The 18,366-nt window shown below is 51.5% G+C and overlaps 2 protein-coding genes across 4 annotated transcripts in view; one reads left to right on the top strand and one right to left on the bottom strand.

Annotated features, from left to right (window-relative positions):
* Positions 1–707: 707 nt before the first annotated feature.
* On the top strand, positions 708–3,903 carry CCER2 (coiled-coil glutamate rich protein 2; the record flags this gene model as incomplete). Of its 3 annotated transcripts, XM_081106897.1 has the most annotated exons (5): positions 1,364–1,427; positions 1,673–1,713; positions 1,852–1,939; positions 2,341–2,909; positions 3,559–3,899. In XM_081106897.1, 5 exons carry the CDS (start codon positions 1,364–1,366, stop codon positions 3,646–3,648), a joined length of 852 nt encoding a protein of 283 aa, XP_080963023.1. In that variant the 3' UTR covers positions 3,649–3,899. The 3 variants fall into 3 exon arrangements, with proteins under 3 accessions (XP_080963022.1, XP_080963021.1, XP_080963023.1); XM_081106896.1 differs by having other exon boundaries at positions 708–1,713; positions 3,398–3,903; XM_081106895.1 differs by having other exon boundaries at positions 708–1,713.
* Positions 3,904–3,910: 7 nt separating this feature from the next.
* The window catches only part of NFKBIB (NFKB inhibitor beta), a 28,390-nt gene continuing 13,934 nt past the window's right edge, over positions 3,911–18,366 (bottom strand). The window contains exons 2-6 of the mRNA XM_081106894.1: positions 6,571–6,676; positions 6,088–6,490; positions 5,103–5,191; positions 4,748–5,008; positions 3,911–4,133 (exon numbers count right to left, since the gene is read on the bottom strand). Of these exons, the coding sequence (XP_080963020.1) occupies positions 4,038–4,133; positions 4,748–5,008; positions 5,103–5,191; positions 6,088–6,490; positions 6,571–6,676 (955 nt within the window). The 3' untranslated portion in view covers positions 3,911–4,037. The remainder of the gene's footprint in view (positions 4,134–4,747; positions 5,009–5,102; positions 5,192–6,087; positions 6,491–6,570; positions 6,677–18,366) is intronic.

Genomic DNA, 18,366 nt, shown 5'->3' with positions numbered 1-18,366 from the left:
TTGGGGACCACCAGGGAGCTGAGAGGATGCTGAGGCCTCTCCCCCAATTTTGGGATAGTGATTACCTCTCCCTGACCCATTTCAACCTCACCTCTCGGTCCCCCGCTCCAGGGAGAGGGCCAGTAGGCAGCATTGATGGTGAAACCCAAATGTGCTCTTCCCCTGGGTGTGCCCGCTGCAGCATTTGGAGCCATTTTCCTAGCTCCCTGGCCACAGCCCTGTAGGTCATCCTCAATTCCTCTCCCATCCACATCTGCAGACCTGGGCAGTGGCACCTTCGGAATGTTTCCAGAGCCGCCCTCTCTCATCCCAGCCCCTCCACGGTCCTGTCCACCGCTCTCTCCCATTTGGAGAGTCATGTAGCCTCTTTGGTGTCTCCCTGCTCCTGTCACACATACAGCCGGAGCGCCCCTGTGACACAGGTATCAGGGCTTGTGCCCCCTGCCCAGAGCCCCCCTGTGGCTCCATTTCAGGAAAGGACAGGGTTGTCACTGTCGTCTACAAGGCCCCACTTCAACCCTCCCTCTCTTCCTCCTTCCTTACATAACGTGATTATTTGAGTATTGTCTATCACCCCTTCTCAAATGCCTGCTCCAAGAGTGCAAGACAATGTGCCAGTCCTTCGCTGCAGCAGCCTCATTGGGCATGTGGTAGGTGCTCAATAAAAATTACAGGCTTGAAGGTGCTGCAACCTGAGGAGTTCCCAGTATCCAGAACTGCTTAAATCAGTGGTCACCAACCGGTGGTCCTCAGACCACGGGTGGCCCGTGAGGTCCAAAAGGTTGGCGACTGCTGGCCTAAATGATCTTACACATACATTCATTTATTTAATCCTCACCGTCAAGCCTCACCTGTGGAATAGGTTGTCACCAACTCTATTTTACAAATGAAGAAACAGGTGTCAAAGAGGTTAAGCAATTGTCCAAGGGCTGCAGGGCTGGGAGCTGTGGAGCTGGGAGTCAGGCAGAGCCCAGTCACAACCTCAGGGATAGGTAGGCTATGAGACCCACTTTCCAGGTGAGGAAACGGGCCAAGAAAAGGAAAGAGTTGCCTGAGGTTAGTCAGTAAGTAGCTTCTTCGAACCTAAGCCTACCTTTCAACGAGGCCTTTTGCTTGTCAGACCTTCTCTGGGGGAACCTCCCTATCCCCATGCTGGTTCTGTGCCGGAAGCAGGAGGGGAAAGGGTGCAGGGTGTGGGTCCCCATGAATAATTGAGGGACTCGGGCAGGTCAGCGCCCCGCAGCTGTTCCACCTGCAGTAGGAGGGTGTGGTGGTGACATCACTTTCTCCCTGGGGGAAGTGGGTAATGGGTTATAAGGAGCTGCCACCCTAGCGCTGAGGACCCTGATTGGGAAGCACCACCATGCAGTGCCATGGAAGGCCCTCCGTGCTGCTGTTGCTGTCACTGTCCCTGCTGCTGGGGGCGTGTGAGTGCAAGGAACCGGGGAGGGGGCACCTCAGGGGCCAGGCTGGGGAGCAGGGTGACTGGGAGCTGGGACAGTATACCCAGCGGGTCGGATGAGAAACTTCATGGGCCCAGCTGTCTGGTGGGGGCAGTACATGGGGCAGGTGGCTGGGGAGGGGACAGGGATCAGGGCGCCCTTGGAGCTGGGATCAGCACCAGGGACAGCGGTGGGGTCCCAAGCCCAGTTCCCATCTCCTTCCTCCACAGCCACTGCTGCTCCTCTGGCGTCAAGATCCTCCAAGGAGGAGGTAAGGAGTGTGGACCTCTTGCCCTGCCTCATCTCCCTGGAGCCCTGCCCAGCTTCCTCCACATCACCTCCCCTCCAGCTGCTCTCCTTACCCCCATCTGCTCTCCCCTCAACCTCCCCTCTGACCCTTCACCCCCAGCTGACCCGCTGTCTGGCAGAGGTAGTCACAGAAATGCTGACTCTGGGTCAGGCCCAGCGAGGCCCCTGCATGGCTCTCCTGCACAAAGGTAAGAAGGACCCAGGCTCCAGTTCCTCTGGGAGCCCACCCCACCCAGAGTTCTGCCCTGGGCTGCCTGGAAGGTGTTCTCTTATCCCAGGGCCTCCCTTGCCTCCTCCACTCACCTCCCTCTCCGAAGCCTCTTCCTTCTCCTGCTTGGGCTCAATTTCTGGCTGGCGGAGCAGGTGGTGGTGCAGCAAGTCCTCATGCCCCTCCCTTCTCCCAAAGTGTCCAGCCTGGTCCCCAGCCCACCCTTGGGGCTCCTTAGAGGTACAGGAGGGGGGCAGAGTGTCCCTGGGCCCTGACCCTCCTCTCCTGGTTCTGGGCAGTCCCCCTGCGGACCTCAGGAGGGCCCCAGAACTCCTCCAGATGTTCCCCAACTGGCTGCAGTGTCCTTTCTCTTCCCACCAGAGATGTGTGAGACAGAGCCCTACAGCTGTGTGTCCACTGAGGAGAAAGGCCTGCTGGTTAGCGATTTCAAGAAGCGGGAGGCTGGGAAGATGAGGTCCAGCCAGGAAGTGAGGGATGAGGAAGAGGAGGCAGCAGAGAGGACCCACAAGTCTGAGGTGCGGGAACAGGCCATGCACGAGCACCTCCACAGCCGGCTCCGCCAGGAAGAGGACCATGAGGAGGCACAGAAGAAGGAGGAGGAGGAGGAGGAGGAAGAGGAGGAGGAGGAGGAGAAGGAGGAGGAAAAGAAAAAAAGGGGGCCCATGGAGACCTTCGAAGGCCTGTGGAAGCGGTGGCAAGAGAATGGAGGGGACCCCCAGAAGCAGGTGGCAGAGCAGGCCAGTGACGAGGAGCTGGCCCAGTTCAAGGCCAAGGAGAAGGGCATGCATGTGCTGGGTGGGGGCAGCAGCCTGTGGCAGGGGGCCAAGGGCAGGGGAAGAGAGAGGCACAAGGACTCGCTGTACCACCGCCGCCGCCAGCCAGAAACTGAGTCCAAGCAGGAGGAGAAGGAAGAGGCTTTGGAGAGGGAGGTGAGTGGAGGGGGCAGTGGGGAGCAGGGTGGACCAAACGTCAGTGGAGTTTCTACCAAACACCTGCCAGTGTTGGGCCTTAAATAGCAAGGTCCACCGTGACTGGGTCACAGTGACCAGGCCTGACACCAGGGCTAGGTAGCAACATCCAAGGGCCTCTACTTGACCAAGAAGGCTTCCTTCTGATTACAGTCACCCAGATGGCCACCATCAGTTCACAGAGCATCTGAGTTAGCCACCACTGCTAGTCCCTGCCGAGCAAACTGGCCCCATGAAAAGGCTGCTGTGCCTGATTCACTGAACTATAGATGGATATATTGCTGCATCAGAAAGTAAGATGCTTCCATGATTGATGGCAGCAACCAAAATGGCCATCCCCCCATATGGGTCATGGCATCCAAGCTGGGCACCTTTGCTAGTCCTGTGTCTGCTGCTGTTGGCTATGGCAGTCATCACAGACCTCACCACTGGTCACGTTACTCTTCCAGGGTTATAGCAACCACTGTGGTCACCATCACAGCCCATGATGACCAAGATGACTGCTGCTGGCTGCCACTGTGCGAGCTGCCATGGCCCACATTCATGGGCAACCACTGATGTGGCCTGCCTTTGGAGGTGAGCGCTGACCACCCATTTCTGATCCCACCAGGAGCAGGATGTGGAGCAGCTGGAGCACGTGAGAGAGGAGCTGAAGAAGGCAGCGGAGATGCTGGGGGAGGAGCTCAGGAGGGAGGGCTGACGCGACCTCATGTCCTCCTTCTTCCTGGCATACCCTATGGCTTAGGACTGGTGACCCCAAAACCCCCACCTCATCTGGCGCCCCTGCCTCTCCCCAACCTGCAGGAATGGGAGATGGGTGTGCCTTGGAACCAGGCCTGAGGGGCCAAGCCTTCCCTGAATAAGGGGATGGGTTTAGACTGACTCAAAAAACACTCTGCCACCCACGAAACCCACTCCAACCCTTCTGAGTGAATAAAGCACAAAGAAAACCACCAAGGCTTACTGTGTAGCACTCAATTTTAGAGGGATGGAGCCCAGGAGTAAACTGGAGGACTGGGAAGGCAACATCAATCTAGTCTCTGATTGTCAGAACTAGGATTTTATTTAATTAGAAATTCTATTATCAAGTCAGATGGGGTCATCAGGGAGAGGTTTTGAAGCTGGGGTAGGAGGTAGCCAGTTTGTGCTCCGGCCACTGTGGACCACGATGTCGTCGTATTCATCCTGGGGGCAGAGGAGGCCAGGCAGAGGGGCTCAGGTGGCTGCCACCTGGCCCGCTGCCCCATTTCTCCCACCCGCCCTAAGACTTGGTCTTGCCTTGAAACCCACGTTTCCCTCCACTCGTAGTTCAACTTCCCTGCTTAGTTCTCCATCCACCATTTTCAAGGTCATCTGTGTTTTCCCCACTCCTGCTGGAGCTGGAGCCCAGTTGCTTCTCCAGTTCTACAGCCACTGAGGTCTCCCTCCTCCACTCCTTCCCTCTGCCTTTACCCAAATTCCTCAGCTCCCACCATGCAACGTCATCGCCTGCCCAAGGGTTCTCCAAAGCGGCAGCCTCACCGCTGCCTAAGGTCTTTCCCACTGCTGCCAGTGTTTGAATCACTGCTGCTCACCTACCAGTCACTACAACTGAGATCTTTTCTCTGCCTCTACCTGAGTTCTCCCTCCCTGCAACCCCTGTCCAGGTACTTGCACCGTTTGCACTCCTGCCCGAGTTCTCAAATCACAGCAGCCCAAGGTCAGTCTCAATGTGCCGCTTAATTTCTCTGTTCCCTTTCCCACCGGCCCATCTACCCTGAGCCCCCAGCTGAGCCTCCCAGTCTTTCCTCCTGACTCACGCCCTCATCCCCGCTGTCACTGTCGCTACTGCTGCTGCAGGGTCCAGGCTTGTCGTCCTCATCCTCGGGTTCAGGGGCTCCGTGTGCACGGAGGAGGCGGGCGAGGATGGGGTTGGGCCGGAGCATGGCGCTGCCCAGTGGGGTGCGGCCGCCGTACATGCGGGCAGCAGGGTCAGCACCTGCCTTCAGGAGAAGCTCCAGCACATCAGCTGCTTGGGCCTCCACTGCCAAGTGCAGGGGGCTCCGGCCACACGTGGGCTCCTGTGGGTGTAGCAGAGAGGTCAGAGGGCGTGGGGGCCTGCCCCACTCTGGGACAACCCCCAACCTGCCACACCTCCTCCCTAGGGAGGCTCACCAGTTTGTTTAGGTCTGCTCCGGCCTCCCAGAGTAGTCGGACCATCTCTGCATCTTTGTGAATGACGGCCACATGGAGTGGGGTGTGGCCTGGGGACAGAGTGATGTTAGACAAGGAGGCTGAGGGACCTGGGCCCCCAATGCCACAGCTCGGGGGAGGGCTTTGTGGCCTGAGGGTGACCGAGTCTGGGGTCTGGACCCTGAATTCCTGGGTGTGTCAAAGAGGCATCTGCATGGCAAATGCCTAAGTCTCAGGGGAACTGGAACTGGCGGGCAGTGCCAATGCTTAGGTTGTGGGCCTATGGCTGAAGATCCTGGGCCTACGGACAGGAGGCCTGGATCTTGGGAACAGGAAACCTAAGTCTCTGGTCTTACTTCACAAAGAACCTGAAACTCAAATTCCTGGGTCCTGAGTGGTTGAAGGACCTGTGAGCTTCAGGTGGACCCTGAACACTGACTGGGTCCTGGATGACATCAGTCCCTTTTGAAGGGGCCAGTCCCGGGTAGTTGGGCTTAGAGATGGGAGAGCCGAGACTCAGACACCAGGGCCCTGGTAGAACTGGCTGAAGAGGGCTGTACCTAAACTCCGGTGTCAACCTTTTGGAGCCTGGGGTACCAGAGTTTCACAGAGGGCCTGAGCCTTGAGTTTCCTTATCCTAGGTGGGCTGGGACCCATGGTTGGGGGGTAGGGAGATGTCCAGGATGTGTTGTGCCTTCTGGCTGGGGAGGCTGGGCCCAACCACTGGATTTGGCCTAACAGCTCTAGGCATGTGGGTTCCTAGTGATCAGGAGCCTCCAGGTAGGGGTTCTGGGTCCCACACAGCCAATTCTCAATAATCTGGGGTCTGGGCAGGAGTCTTTGGTCCCAATGCCTGGGTCCCTGAAGCCTCAGTATTATTTCCCAAGGGGCTGGGTTTTGAGTCAGGAGAGCTGAGCCCAAAGCCAGGTGCTGTCACCTGGACCTTCTCAGTAATGTGGACTCTCACCTTCATAGTTTTCAGCCTCTAGCTGCAGCTTCCAGTCCTCATTCTCTTCCTCCTCCTTCTCCAAGTCGGGCTTGGGGTACAATGCAACAGCAGTGTGGTCGGTGCCAGGGGTGTGGTCGGTGCCAGGGGTGTGGTCAGTGCCAGGGGTGTGGTCGGTGCCAGGGGTGTGGTCGGTGCCAGGGGTGTGGTCAGGGTCCTGAGCGAGGTAGATATGGGGGGCTTCCCTAGGGTGCTGGGGGCGGGGCTGGAGCAGCACTTGAGCACAGGCGTGTGCCCCCATGCGGCAGGCTAGGTGCAGCGCTGTGTGGCCCCCACGCTCTGCCACATGCAACCCGGAGCCCGCCGTATACAATTTCTCCACCGTGGATGCTTCCCCCAGGATGGCTGCCAGGTGCAGGGCTGTCTGCAGGAGCAGAGCGCAAGTGTTAGAAGTCACACTGAGAATCCTGGCCCCAAGCCCTACACTATCTTCCAGTGGCTCACCTGGCCCAGGTCATTCTGCAGGTCCAGGTACTCAGTACCAGCTGCAAAGCCTAGGAGGAAGTCCAGGAAGGGCTCATGCTGATGAATCACCGCCAAGTGCAGTGCCCTGAGAACAAGGACAGGGGTCAGAAGGCACAGGTCAAGTACTCTTGCATTCACTCATTCAGTAAACTGTGCTAGCCATTGTGACCACAGTTCTGGAACCAGATGTCAGGAATCTGAGAGGGTCAGGTCTGAGTTAATGTAGAAAATTTATTTAATCAATATTTATTAAGTAGGACTTCTGCCTCCTCTCAAACATGGACCAGATTTCCCTCCCATATGAATCAATGAATAAATCAGACCAAACATCCTATATAATAAAAGGCTAATATGCAAATCGACCAAACAGTGGAATGACCGACCGGTCACTGTGATGCACACTGACCACCAGAGGGCAGACGCTCAATGCAGGAGCTGTCCTCTGGTGGTCAGTGCACTCCCACAGGGGGTGTGCCACTCAGCCAGAAGCCCCGAGTCGGGCTCACGGCTGGCGAGTGCAGCAGTGGTGGCGGGAGCCTCTCCCACCGCTGTGGCAGTCGGACATCCCCCAAGGGCTCCCGGACTGCGAGAGGGCACAGGCTGGGCTGAGAGACCACCCCCGCCTCCCCCAGTGCATGAATTTTGTGTACTGGGCCTCTAGTAGTATATAAAGCAACAGTTTTCAAAATACTGGACAAAGTATCATGCAATGAATGACAGTGAGACAGGAAACAAATGAGGTGAAGGCTTCGATGGACTGCCACAGCTTATGGTCTTGAGAGTTTCAAGCCAAGGTGCTGGGAGAGAGAACCTAGGCAGAGTCAGCAGATTGCCTGAGGTGAGGAGATGGAGCTGAGTTGTGGGTAGGGGGTTGCCAACTGGCTAGAGTCAGAGGATAGAGAACCCAAGAGGAGAGCCTGGGGAAATGACCCCAGTCTGAAGAAAGTATCATTCAAAAGAATTGGAGAAGTATGCCCATCGCTCACATGGCTGGGAAGAGTACCCACTATTCCTACCAGCCAGACTAGGAAAAACCCATCATTCACAGGACATTGAGAAGAATACTCCAGAAGGTCTTACCTCAATAGTGGGGAATATGCCAAAACCGGTTTGGCTCAGTGGATAGAGCGTCGGCCTGCGGACTGAAAGGTCCCAGGTTCGATTCCGGTCAAGGGCATGTACCTGGGTTGCGGGCACATCCCCAGTGGGAGATGTGCAGGAGGCAGCTGATCAATGTTTCTCTCTCATCGATGTTTCTAACTATCTCTCTCCCTTCCTCTCTGTAAAAAATCAATAAAATATATTTAAAAAAAAAATAGTGGGGAATAATGAGTGCTAGCTGGGACACTGTTCAGGACCCACCTACCAAATCATAAAAGCAAAACCCAAAAGGATCAAACGAGTTACAAGTAATTTAGCTGTATCCCAGAACAAGACTCAAGAATATTTATAGGAAGAAAAAAAATATTTATAGGAACACAAAACTAACCAGCCTAACAAGTTAAAGTCTACAATGTCTGGCATCTAATCAAAGATCATCAGGCACACAAAGAAGCAGGAACACATGACCTATAATTAGAATAATCAATCAACTGAAGTTAACCCAAAAATGATCCATATGTTAGAATTAGCAAACAAGAAAATTAAAACAGTTCATTATAATTGTATCTCACATATTCCAAAAGTTAAGTATAGACATGGATGATAAAAGAAAAAGATTCTAATTGAACTCCTAGAGATAAAAACTACAGCACCTGAAATGAAAAACACACTAGATGGAATTAACAACAGATTGCACATTGCATTAAGAAAAGATGAATGAGACCTAACCAGTTTGGCTCAGTGGATGGAGCGTTGGCCTGCAGACTGAAAGGTCCTTGGTTCGATTCTGGTCAAGGGCATGTACCTTGGTTGCGGGCATTTCCCCAGTAGGGGGTGTGCAGGAGGCAGCTGATCGATGTTTCTCTCTCATCAATGTTCGTAACTCTCTATCCCTCTCTCTTCCTCTCTGTAAAAAATCAATAAAAATATAATTTAAAAAAAAAAAGATTAACAAATTTGAAGACTTCACAACAGAAACTCTCCAGAATGAAACACAGAGAACATTTAAAAATGAAAGAACATCAATGAGCTTCAGGGAACATGTCCCTAAAGCAGTGGTTCTCAACCTTCCTAATGCCGCGACCCTTTAATACAGTTTCTCATGTTGTGGTGACCCCCAATTTCATTGTTACAAATTGAACATAATTAAAGCATAGTGATTAATCACAAAAACAATATGTAATTATATATGTGTTTTCCGATAGTCTTATGCGACCCCTGTGAAAGGGTCGTTCGACCCCAAAGGGGTCCAGGGGTGGGCAAACTTTTTGACTCGAGGGCCACAATGGGTTCTTAAACTGGACCGGAGGGCCGGAACAAAAGCATGGATGGAGTGTTTGTGTGAACTAATATAAATTCAAAGTAAACATCTACACTAATAAAAGAGAAAAATGGTAATTGGCGTACGGCGATACCCTTTTCATTGGCTAATCAGGGCTATATGCAAATTAACTGCCAACTAAGATTGGCAGTTAACTGCCAACTAAGATTGGCAGTTAACTGCCAACAAGATGGCGGCTAATTTGCATATGTAGGCACAATGCAGGGAGGCGAAAGGGAAAGCAGGAAGAAGCCCCCTGCCACTGACAGTGATCTGAAACCCAGGGGGGAGCTAAGAGCTGGGGGGCAGGGCAAAGGCGGCCCTGGGGCCGCCTTTGCCCTGCCCCCCAGCCATGATGGGAGAATCAGGCGCCTTTTCCGCCCTGGCCAGTGATAGCAGGAAGTAGGGGTGGAGCCAGCAATGGGAGCTGGGCACGGTCGAAGCTGGCAGTCCCAGGAGCTAGGGGTCCCTTGCCTGGGCCTAAAGCAAAGCCCACGATCTCGGCGCCCCCCGCTGCCACTGCAGGTCCCCACTGCCTGGGCTGGACGCCTAGGCCAGAGGCGTTAGGCCTGGGCAGGGGCGGAGCCAGCAACCACGGGGAGCTGGGGGTCCCCTGCCCAGGCCTGACACCTCTGCCGGAGGCCTCAGGCCTGGTCAAGGGGCCGATCCGGTGATTGGTGATCGGAGGGTGATGAGGGTCAACTCCTCTGGCCGAGGCATCAGGCCTGGGTGGGGGGGCGGAGCCGGGGATTGGGGGGATATGATGGTCCCCTTGCCCAGGCCTGAAGCCTGGGTCAGAGGCATCAGGCTTGGGCGGGGGGTGGAGCAAGCGATCAGAGGGAGATGGGGGTCCCCTGCCCAGGCATGATTCCTGGGCCAGAGGCCTCAGGCCTGGGCGGGGGCCAGAGCCAGTGATCGGGGGGAGAAGGGGGTCCTCTGTCCAAGCCTGACACCTCTGGCAGAGGCATCAGGCCTGGGCAAGGGGCCGATCAGGCGATCGGAGGGTGATGGGGGTCAACACCTGAGGGCTCCCAGTATGTGAGAGGGGGCAGGCTGGGCTGAGGGACACTCTCCCCCCCCCCCCACACCCAGTGCACGAATTTCGTGCACCGGTCCCTCGTCATTACATAAAAGGGTACGGTCTTTTTTTTTTTTTTTTAGTTTTATTCATTTCAAACGGGCCGAATCCGGCTCACGGGCCGGGCCGTAGTTTGCCCACGGCTGGGTTAGACCCACAGGTTGAGAACTGCTGCCCTAAAGGAAGAGATAGATAGAAAAAATATTTGAAGAAATAATATCTAGAAAATTCTCCAAACTTGCTGAAAACTCTTAAACCCACAGAACCAAGAATGTGAATGACTGCCAAGAACAAGAAATATCAGGAAAACTACACCAAGATCCATTATTTAAAAATCTCTTCAAAATCAATGATAAAGACCAAAATCTTAAAAGCAGCCAGAGAAAAAGATACCTAAGTACAGAGGACTAGAAATAAGGATGACAGCAGATCTCACTAGAGAATAATGAAAAAAAAAAAAATACACAATGGAACAATATCTTCAATATCCTCAAAGACAATGACTATGCAACCAGAATTCTTTAACCCAGCAAATATAGCTTTCAAAAATGAAGACAAGAAAATAATTTTAGAGAGGAGAACCAAGATGGCGGCATAGGTTAACACCAGAGTTTGCTGCCTCGAACAACCACTTCAAAAGTGAAACTAAAAGACGGAACAGACATCACCCAGAACCACAGGAACGCTGGCTGAGTGGAAGTCCTACAACTAGGAGGAAAGAGAAACGCATACCGACACTCAGGAGGCACAGTGCTGAAGGCAAATTCTGAGGTGCGGAGTGTGCGGAGCAGGCTGGCGGTGGAGGGCGTGGTTGGCGTTTTCAATCGGGAGGAAGTCACAGACTCTGAGCTCCAGATACGGGCAAGTCTTTAGGGACCCAGACTCAAACGGGAGAAGTGGGACTGTCTGGCTTCGGCCAGAGCAAGTGCAGCTTTCTCTCTGAGGTTTGCAGCGGTTGCTGGGACTCAGAGAGGCAGAGCCCCTGGGGACAGGACTGAGAGCCGCCATAACTGCTCTCTCTGGCCCACCCTGTTGATCCTGTGCGACCCGCCCCACCCAAGCCCTGCACAGAGGCATTTGCTGGATAGCCTCAGGCAAAGGCTAGATTAGCACCTCCCTAGAGGACAGAAGTTCTCTCACTGCAGACACAGCTGATTCTCACAGCCACTTGGCCTGGAGGTCAAATCCCCCCTAGTATTAACTACAACAATCAAGGCTTAACTACAGGAGGACTGCACACAAAGACCACTAGGGGGTGCACCAAGAATGCATAACAAAATGCGGAGACAAAGAAACAGGACAAAACTGTCAATAGAGGATATTGAGTTCAGAACCACACTTTTAAGGTCTCTCAAGAACTGTTTAGAAGCCACCGATAAACTTAATGAGATCTACAAGAAAACTAATGAGACCCTTGATGCTATGATAAAGAACCAACTAGAGCCAGAACCGGTTTGGCTCAGTGGATAGAGCGTCGGCCTGCGGACTGAAGGGTCCCGGGTTCGATTCCGGTCAAGGGCATGTACCTGGGTTGCGGGCACATCCCCAGTAGGAGATGTGCAGGAGGCAGCTGATCGATGTTTCTCTCTCATCGATGTTTCTAACTCTCTATCTCTCTCCCTTTCTCTCTGTAAAAAAATCAATAAAATATATTTAAAAAAAAAAAAAAAAAAAAAAAAAAAGAACCAACTAGAAATTAAGCATACACGGACTGAAATAACGAATATTATACAGACTCCCAACAGCAGACCAGAGGAGCGCAAGAATCAAGTCAATGATTTGAAATGCGAAGAAGCAAAAAACACCCAACCATAAAAGCAAAATGAAAAAAGAATCCAAAAATACGAAGATAGTGTAAGGAGCCTGTGGGACAGCTTCAAGCGTACCAACATCAGAATTATAGGGGTGCCAGAAGATGAGAGAGAGCAAGATATTGAAAACCTATTTGAAGAAATAATGACAGAAAACTTCCCCCACCTGGTAAAAGAAATAGACTTACAGGTCCAAGAAGCGCGGAGAACCCCAAACAAAAGGAATCAAAAGAGGACCACACCAAGACATATCTTAATTAAAATGCCAAGAGCAAAAGACAAAGAGAGAATCTTAAAAGCAGCAAGAGAAAGAAACTCAGTTACCTACAAGGGAATACCCATACGACTGTCAGCTGATTTCTCAACAGAAACTTTGCAGGCCAGAAGGGAGTGGCAAGAAATATTCAAAGTGATGAATACCAAGAGCCTACAACCAAGATTACTTTATCCAGCAAAGCTATCATTCAGAATTGAAGGTCAGATAAAGAGCTTCACAGATAAGGAAAAGCTAAAGGAGTTCATCACCACCAAACCAGGATTATATGAAATGCTGAAAGGTATCCTTTAAGAAGAGGAAGAGGAAGAAAAAGGTAAAGATACAAATTATGAACAACAAATATGCATCTACCAACAAGTGAATCTAAGAATCAAGTGAATAAATAATCTGATGAACAGAATGAACTGGTGATTATAATAGAATCAGGGACATAGAAAGGGAATGGACTCACTATTCTTGGGGGGGGAAAGGGGTGTGGGGGGTGCGGGAACAGACTGGACAAAAATCGTGCACCTATGGATGAGGACAGTAAGTGGGGAGTGAGGGCGGAGGGTGGGGTGGGAACTGTGAGGAGGGGAGTTATGGGGGGAAAAAAGAGGAACAAATGTAATAATCTGAACAATAAAGATTTAATTTAAAAAAAAATGAAGACAAAATACAGATTGTAAGGAAAGAAAAAAGGCCTTTCTTTTCCTTTGCTGTACCTTCCACAGTTTACGGGAAGCAGCTGGTAATTAAACCCCAAGATTGTTAGGCCCTCTGGTTCAAACAGTCCCTCTGTTCAAACTGAGGGGCAAAATAAGCTACTCTCAAAGCTACATTCTTATATACATATCCCTCCTCCCTGCTGATTTACAGCCCAGGAATAATTTGTAGAAAGTTCCCTTCCTCCCTTTCCTTTAAACAAGCCTCTTTTGAACTTTTCATAACTCTTACTCTAAAAATGTTTTACAGCTTTGGAAAAATACTAAGGATAAGACACCTCATGAGAACATCTGCCCGGATTGTCTCCTGAAAAACTAACGAAGACAACCCCCCTAATGTCTGCTCAATTTCACCTAGCAACAGCAGCAGCCTGAAAAGTCCCCTCCCTTCCTTATCCAAGGCTTTAAAGGTGGGGGTGGGGGGTGGGGGGTGGAGGGATGGGGAGGACTGCAGCTTTTGTTCCTTGCCTTTGCATTGATTAGCAATGCATTGGTCCTTTCCCTTTTGGGAAAATAAAAATAAACTTCCTACATCCATCTCTTATTTAAGTTGTGAATTCTTTCACAGCCCACGTTACAGGCCAAAAATGCTAACACAGATGATTTCAGATACACAAAAGCCTATGGAACTCATCATCGACAGACCCACACCACAAGAAATATATAAAGGAAACCTTCAAGCTAAAGGAAAATTAAGTCATCGCCTGGCTGCTTTGGCTCAGTGGTTGAGCACTGATCCATGAACCAAGAAGTCATCGGTTCAATTCCTAGTCAGGAAACATGCCCAGGTTGCCGGCTAGATCCCGAGTAAGGGGTGTGGAGGAAGCAGTGATTGATGTATCTATCTCTCTCATAGATATATATTTTAAATATATCTTTATTGATTTCAGAGAGGAAGGGAGAGGGAGAGAGAGATAGAAACATCAATGATGAGAGAAACATTGATCAGCTGCCTCCTGCACACCCCTCACTGGGGATGTGCCCGCAATCCAGGTACATGCCCTTGACTGGAATCGAACCTGGGACCCTTCAGTCCACAGGCTGACGCCCTATCCATTGAGCCAAACCAGCTAGAGCTTTCATAGATATTTTTATCACTATACTCCTCTCCCTTCCTCTCTCTAAAATCAATAGACATATTTTTTAACAAAAGGAAAATGAAAGAAGATTAAAAATGGCAGCAGAGCAAGTGGATGCTGCACAGAAATAATCCCAGGATTACCAGGAATTACAACTAAAATACAGAAAAACTTCCTGAATAATCAACAGAAGACTCACTGGAGAACCCTGATAAATGAGGACAGAAAGTGGAGACCCCAACCAGACTGGTAGGTGGGACAGAGGCGCGAAAGGGAGGGCAGGCTCCCACAGACAGAAACTGAAGTTCTGGGGAGATATCTCAGCTGTGGGGGGTTGCCACTGAGAACTCTGGGGTCTAATCCCCAAGCTGGGCCCCTCAGCTCAGAGCACCAGAACTGAGAAGGGTACCCACATAACATCTGTCTGTGAAAAGCAGCAGGGTTGCTGTTAGCCAGGGAGAGATGGCTGGAAATTCAGGCACCCTCTTAAAGGGCCAAAGCACAAAATTCCTTGTGGGGCCACAACCTTGTGCTCCAGCAGAGGAAGGGCAGAGTGGACTGAAGCTGGGTGAGCAGAAGCCAGGATCCGGGGCTCTGGGGTTAGAGCTCAGAAGGCAGACAGCCGATTTCCTGTGCTGAGTCATTCCCTTACACTGCAGAGGTCATCTTTCTCACATAGACATTTGCTATACAGGCAGCTTCCCCCAGGCAAGCTTCCCTGGGGGAAGACATTTGACCTACCCTATTGGAAAACACCTTGCCCCATGGTGGGGAATTGCTCAGGCCTATTAAAAGACTGAGAATAACAATTAGCCTCCAGGCGGAAGCAATTGCCCCACCCTGTTGAAAAAACTCTTACCACACATGTGGACGACTGCCTGAGGGCAATTCAAAACAAAATCCTATCAGTCTGTAAACAGAGACAGTCTCTGGAGGCTTTGAATCTTTGCCTGATCTACTTAGTCAGAAACAGCATTTGACACTGTCCTGCACTAGAGATTGAGAGGCATGGCAGATCTACCTAGTAAATAGTCACAAACCCAAAAAGGCAGCCAATATGAGGGGACAAAGAAACATACTCCAAATAAAAGAACAAGATAATTCTCCAGAAGAAGAGATAAATGAAATGGAGATAAGGAAATTACCTGATATAGAGTTCAGAATAATGATGGTAAAGATGCTCCACAGCATGAGAAAAGATATAGGAACTATGAAAACAGAAATAAAGAATGACATAGCGGAGAACCAAGATGGCGGCATAGGTAATCACCCATACTTGCTGCCTCGCACAACCACATCAAAACTACAATTAAAAGACAAAACGATATCATCCAGAGCCACAGGAAGGCTGGCTGAGTGGAAGTTCTACAACTAGAAGGAAAGAGAAAAGCACACTGAGACTGGTAGGAGGTGCGAAGGTGCGGAGGTACAGAGGCGCGCGCGAAACGAGCTGGCAACTGGGTGCGCTGTTGTCTTTTTCAATCAGGAGGGAGATACAAGATCCCAATTGCTCTGAACTCCAGTTCTGGGCAAGACTCTGGGGACCCAGACTCATATGGGGAGAAACTGGACTGTCTGGCATTGGGCCGGAACACGAGGGTGGCTTTCTCTCAGAGGTGCTTGCAGCAATCACTGTTCCTAAATGGGGGCACAGGATACAGAGACTTGGGGAACTCTCCGGGGCAAGGCTGACTGTCAGCCATTGCTGTTTGCTCCACCCTGGTGATTGCCTGAGACCCCGCCCCACCCAATTTACAACCCCACCCAAGCAGTGCACAGAGGCTTTTGCATATGAATGGCCCGTACTTTCGCAGCATAAAACCTAACAAACTGCAGCTGGGTCAGAGAACTCCAAAGCTTCCAAAAGAACCCCTAAGTCTCGCCAGCACCCTGCACTACTTCACAGCTGGGCCTCATCTGGGCACTTCCAAACCCCAAACAAAAAGGAGGAATCTGCAGATCTCTCTGTAGCTCCTGCTGGGCAGCCTCAGGAAGTGGCTGACTTTGTACCTCCTTGGAGATCCAAGAGCCAGTGTACCCAGTGGTCAGTGTGAGACCAGACCAGATTACAACTCTTCACATCCATAAGCGACACACTCAAGGGACAGACTCAAGGAGCACCAAAGCCCCAATGAAGCAAGTCCTGTCCCATAAGGGTGTCTCCAGCACAGTAGTTCTCCCATTGTAGACACAGCTGGTCCTCATAGCCAATTGGCCTGAAGGTCAATTCCTTCCAGTGATACCAACAGCAATCAAGGCTTCTCTACAACAAGACTGTGCACACAGCCCACAAAGGGGTGCACCAAGAGTGTCCACCTCAGGTAATTAGGGAGGCTGAGCCACTGGACCCTATAGGATACCGAGAACACAAAGCCACTCTGTCAACACAGGGAAGCATAAAAAATGCGGAGACAAAGAAACAGGTCACAAATGAAAGAAATAGAGGAAAGAAAATTACTGGACATAGAGTTCAAAACCACGGTTATAAGGTTACTCAAGAATCTTCTAGAAACCTCTAAGATATTTAGTGAGACCCTCAAGGATATGAAAAAGGACCAATTAGAAATTAAGCATACACTGACTGAAATAAAGAATAATATACAGAGATCCAACAGCAGACTAGAGGATCCCAAGAATCAAGTCAAAGATTTGAAATACGAAGAAGCAAAAAACACCCAACAGGAAAAGCAAAAAGAAAAAAGTATCCAAAAATATGAAAATAGTGTAAGGAGCCTCTGGGACAACTTCAAGAGTACCAACATCCGAATTATAGGGGTGCCAGAAGAACAGAGAGGGCAAGATATTAAAAACCTATTTGAAGAAATAATGACAGAAAACTTCCCCTGCCTGATGAAAGAAATAGACTTACAAGTCCAGGAAGCGCAGAGAACCCCAAACAAAAGGAATCCAAAGAGGACCACACCAAGACACATCATAATTAAAATGCCAAGGGCAAAAGACAAAGAGAGAATCTTAAAAGCAGCAAGAGAAAAACAGTTAGTTACCTACAAGGGAATACCCATATGACTGTCAGCTGATTTCTCAACAGAAACCATGCAGGCCAGAAGGGAGTGGCAAGAAATATTCAAAGTGATGAATAGCAAGAACCTACAACCAAGATTACTCTACCCAGCAAAGCTATCATTTAGAATTGAAGGTCAGGTAAAGAACTTTACAGATAAGAAAAAGCTAAAGGAGTTCATCATCACCAAACCAGTATAATATGAAACTAGAGGCCCGGTGCACAAAAATTTGTGCACTCGGGGGGGAGAGGGGGTCCCTCAGCCCGGCCTGTGCCCTCTCGCAGTCTGGGACCCCTCGGGAGATAACGACCTGCTGGCTTAGGCCTGCTCCCGGGTGGCAGAGGGCAGGCCCAATCCCTAGGTGCAGCCCCTGGTGGGGCACAGAGCAGGGCCGATTGGGGAGTTGGGGCGCTGCCCCCTGTCATGCACAGAGCAGGGCGGATCTGGAGGTTGCAATGCCACCCTCAGTCATGCTCAGGGTACGGCCGATTGGGGGGTTGGGGCACCGCCCCTTGTCACACTCAAGGCAGGGTCGATAGGGAAGTTGCGGTGCCACCCCCTGTCATGCACAGAGCAGGGCGGATCAGGGGGTTGGGGCGCTGCCCCCTGTCATGCACAGAGCAGGGCCCATCAGGTGGGTTGGGGCTCCGTACCCTGTCACACACAAGCAGGGCTGATCAGAGGGTTGAGGAGCTCCCCACTGTCACTCACAGAGCAGGGCCCATCAGGGGGGTTGGGGCACCGCCCCCATCACACACAGAGCAGGGCAGATCAGGGGGTTGGGGCGCCGCCCTCTATCACCCACAGACCAGCTCCGATCAGAGGGTTGGGGCGCCACCACTGTCACACTCAGGGCAGGGCCGATGGGGAGGTTATGGCTCTACCCCGTCACACACAGAGCAGGGCCCGTGGGGGGGGGGGGGGGCACCGCCCTCTATCACCCACAGAGCAGGGCCGATCAGGGGGTTGGGGCGCTGCACCCTGTCACACACAGAGCCGCAGGGCGATCAGGGGGTTTGGGTGCTGCCCCCTGTCACGCTGATCCCGGTGCCGGGAGGCCTTGCGGCTCTGCTGATCCCGGTGCAGGGAGGCATATTACCCTTTTACTACATAGAATAGAGGCCTGGTGCACAGGTTGGAGCTGGCTGGTTTGCCCTGAAGGGTGTCCTGGATCAGGGTGGGAGTCCCCACTGGGGTGCCTGGCCAGTCTGGCTGAGGGGCTGAGGGCCGTTTTCAGGCTGACGGGTGACTGAAGCTCCCAACCGCTCCTTTTTTTCTTTTTTTTTCTTTTTTTATTTTGGGCCAGCTTTAGCTCTGAGGCCTCGACTGCTGAAAACAGGTTTCTGGCCTTTGTTTACCGTCTGTATTTGATACAATGTTG

The sequence above is a fragment of the Myotis nattereri genome, assembly GCF_964212035.1.
Source record: "Myotis nattereri genome assembly, chromosome: 15".
Taxonomy (NCBI): Eukaryota; Metazoa; Chordata; class Mammalia; order Chiroptera; family Vespertilionidae; genus Myotis; species Myotis nattereri.
The sequence above is the reverse complement of the archived record's forward strand: the minus strand, read 5'-3'. Positions and strand labels throughout refer to the sequence as shown.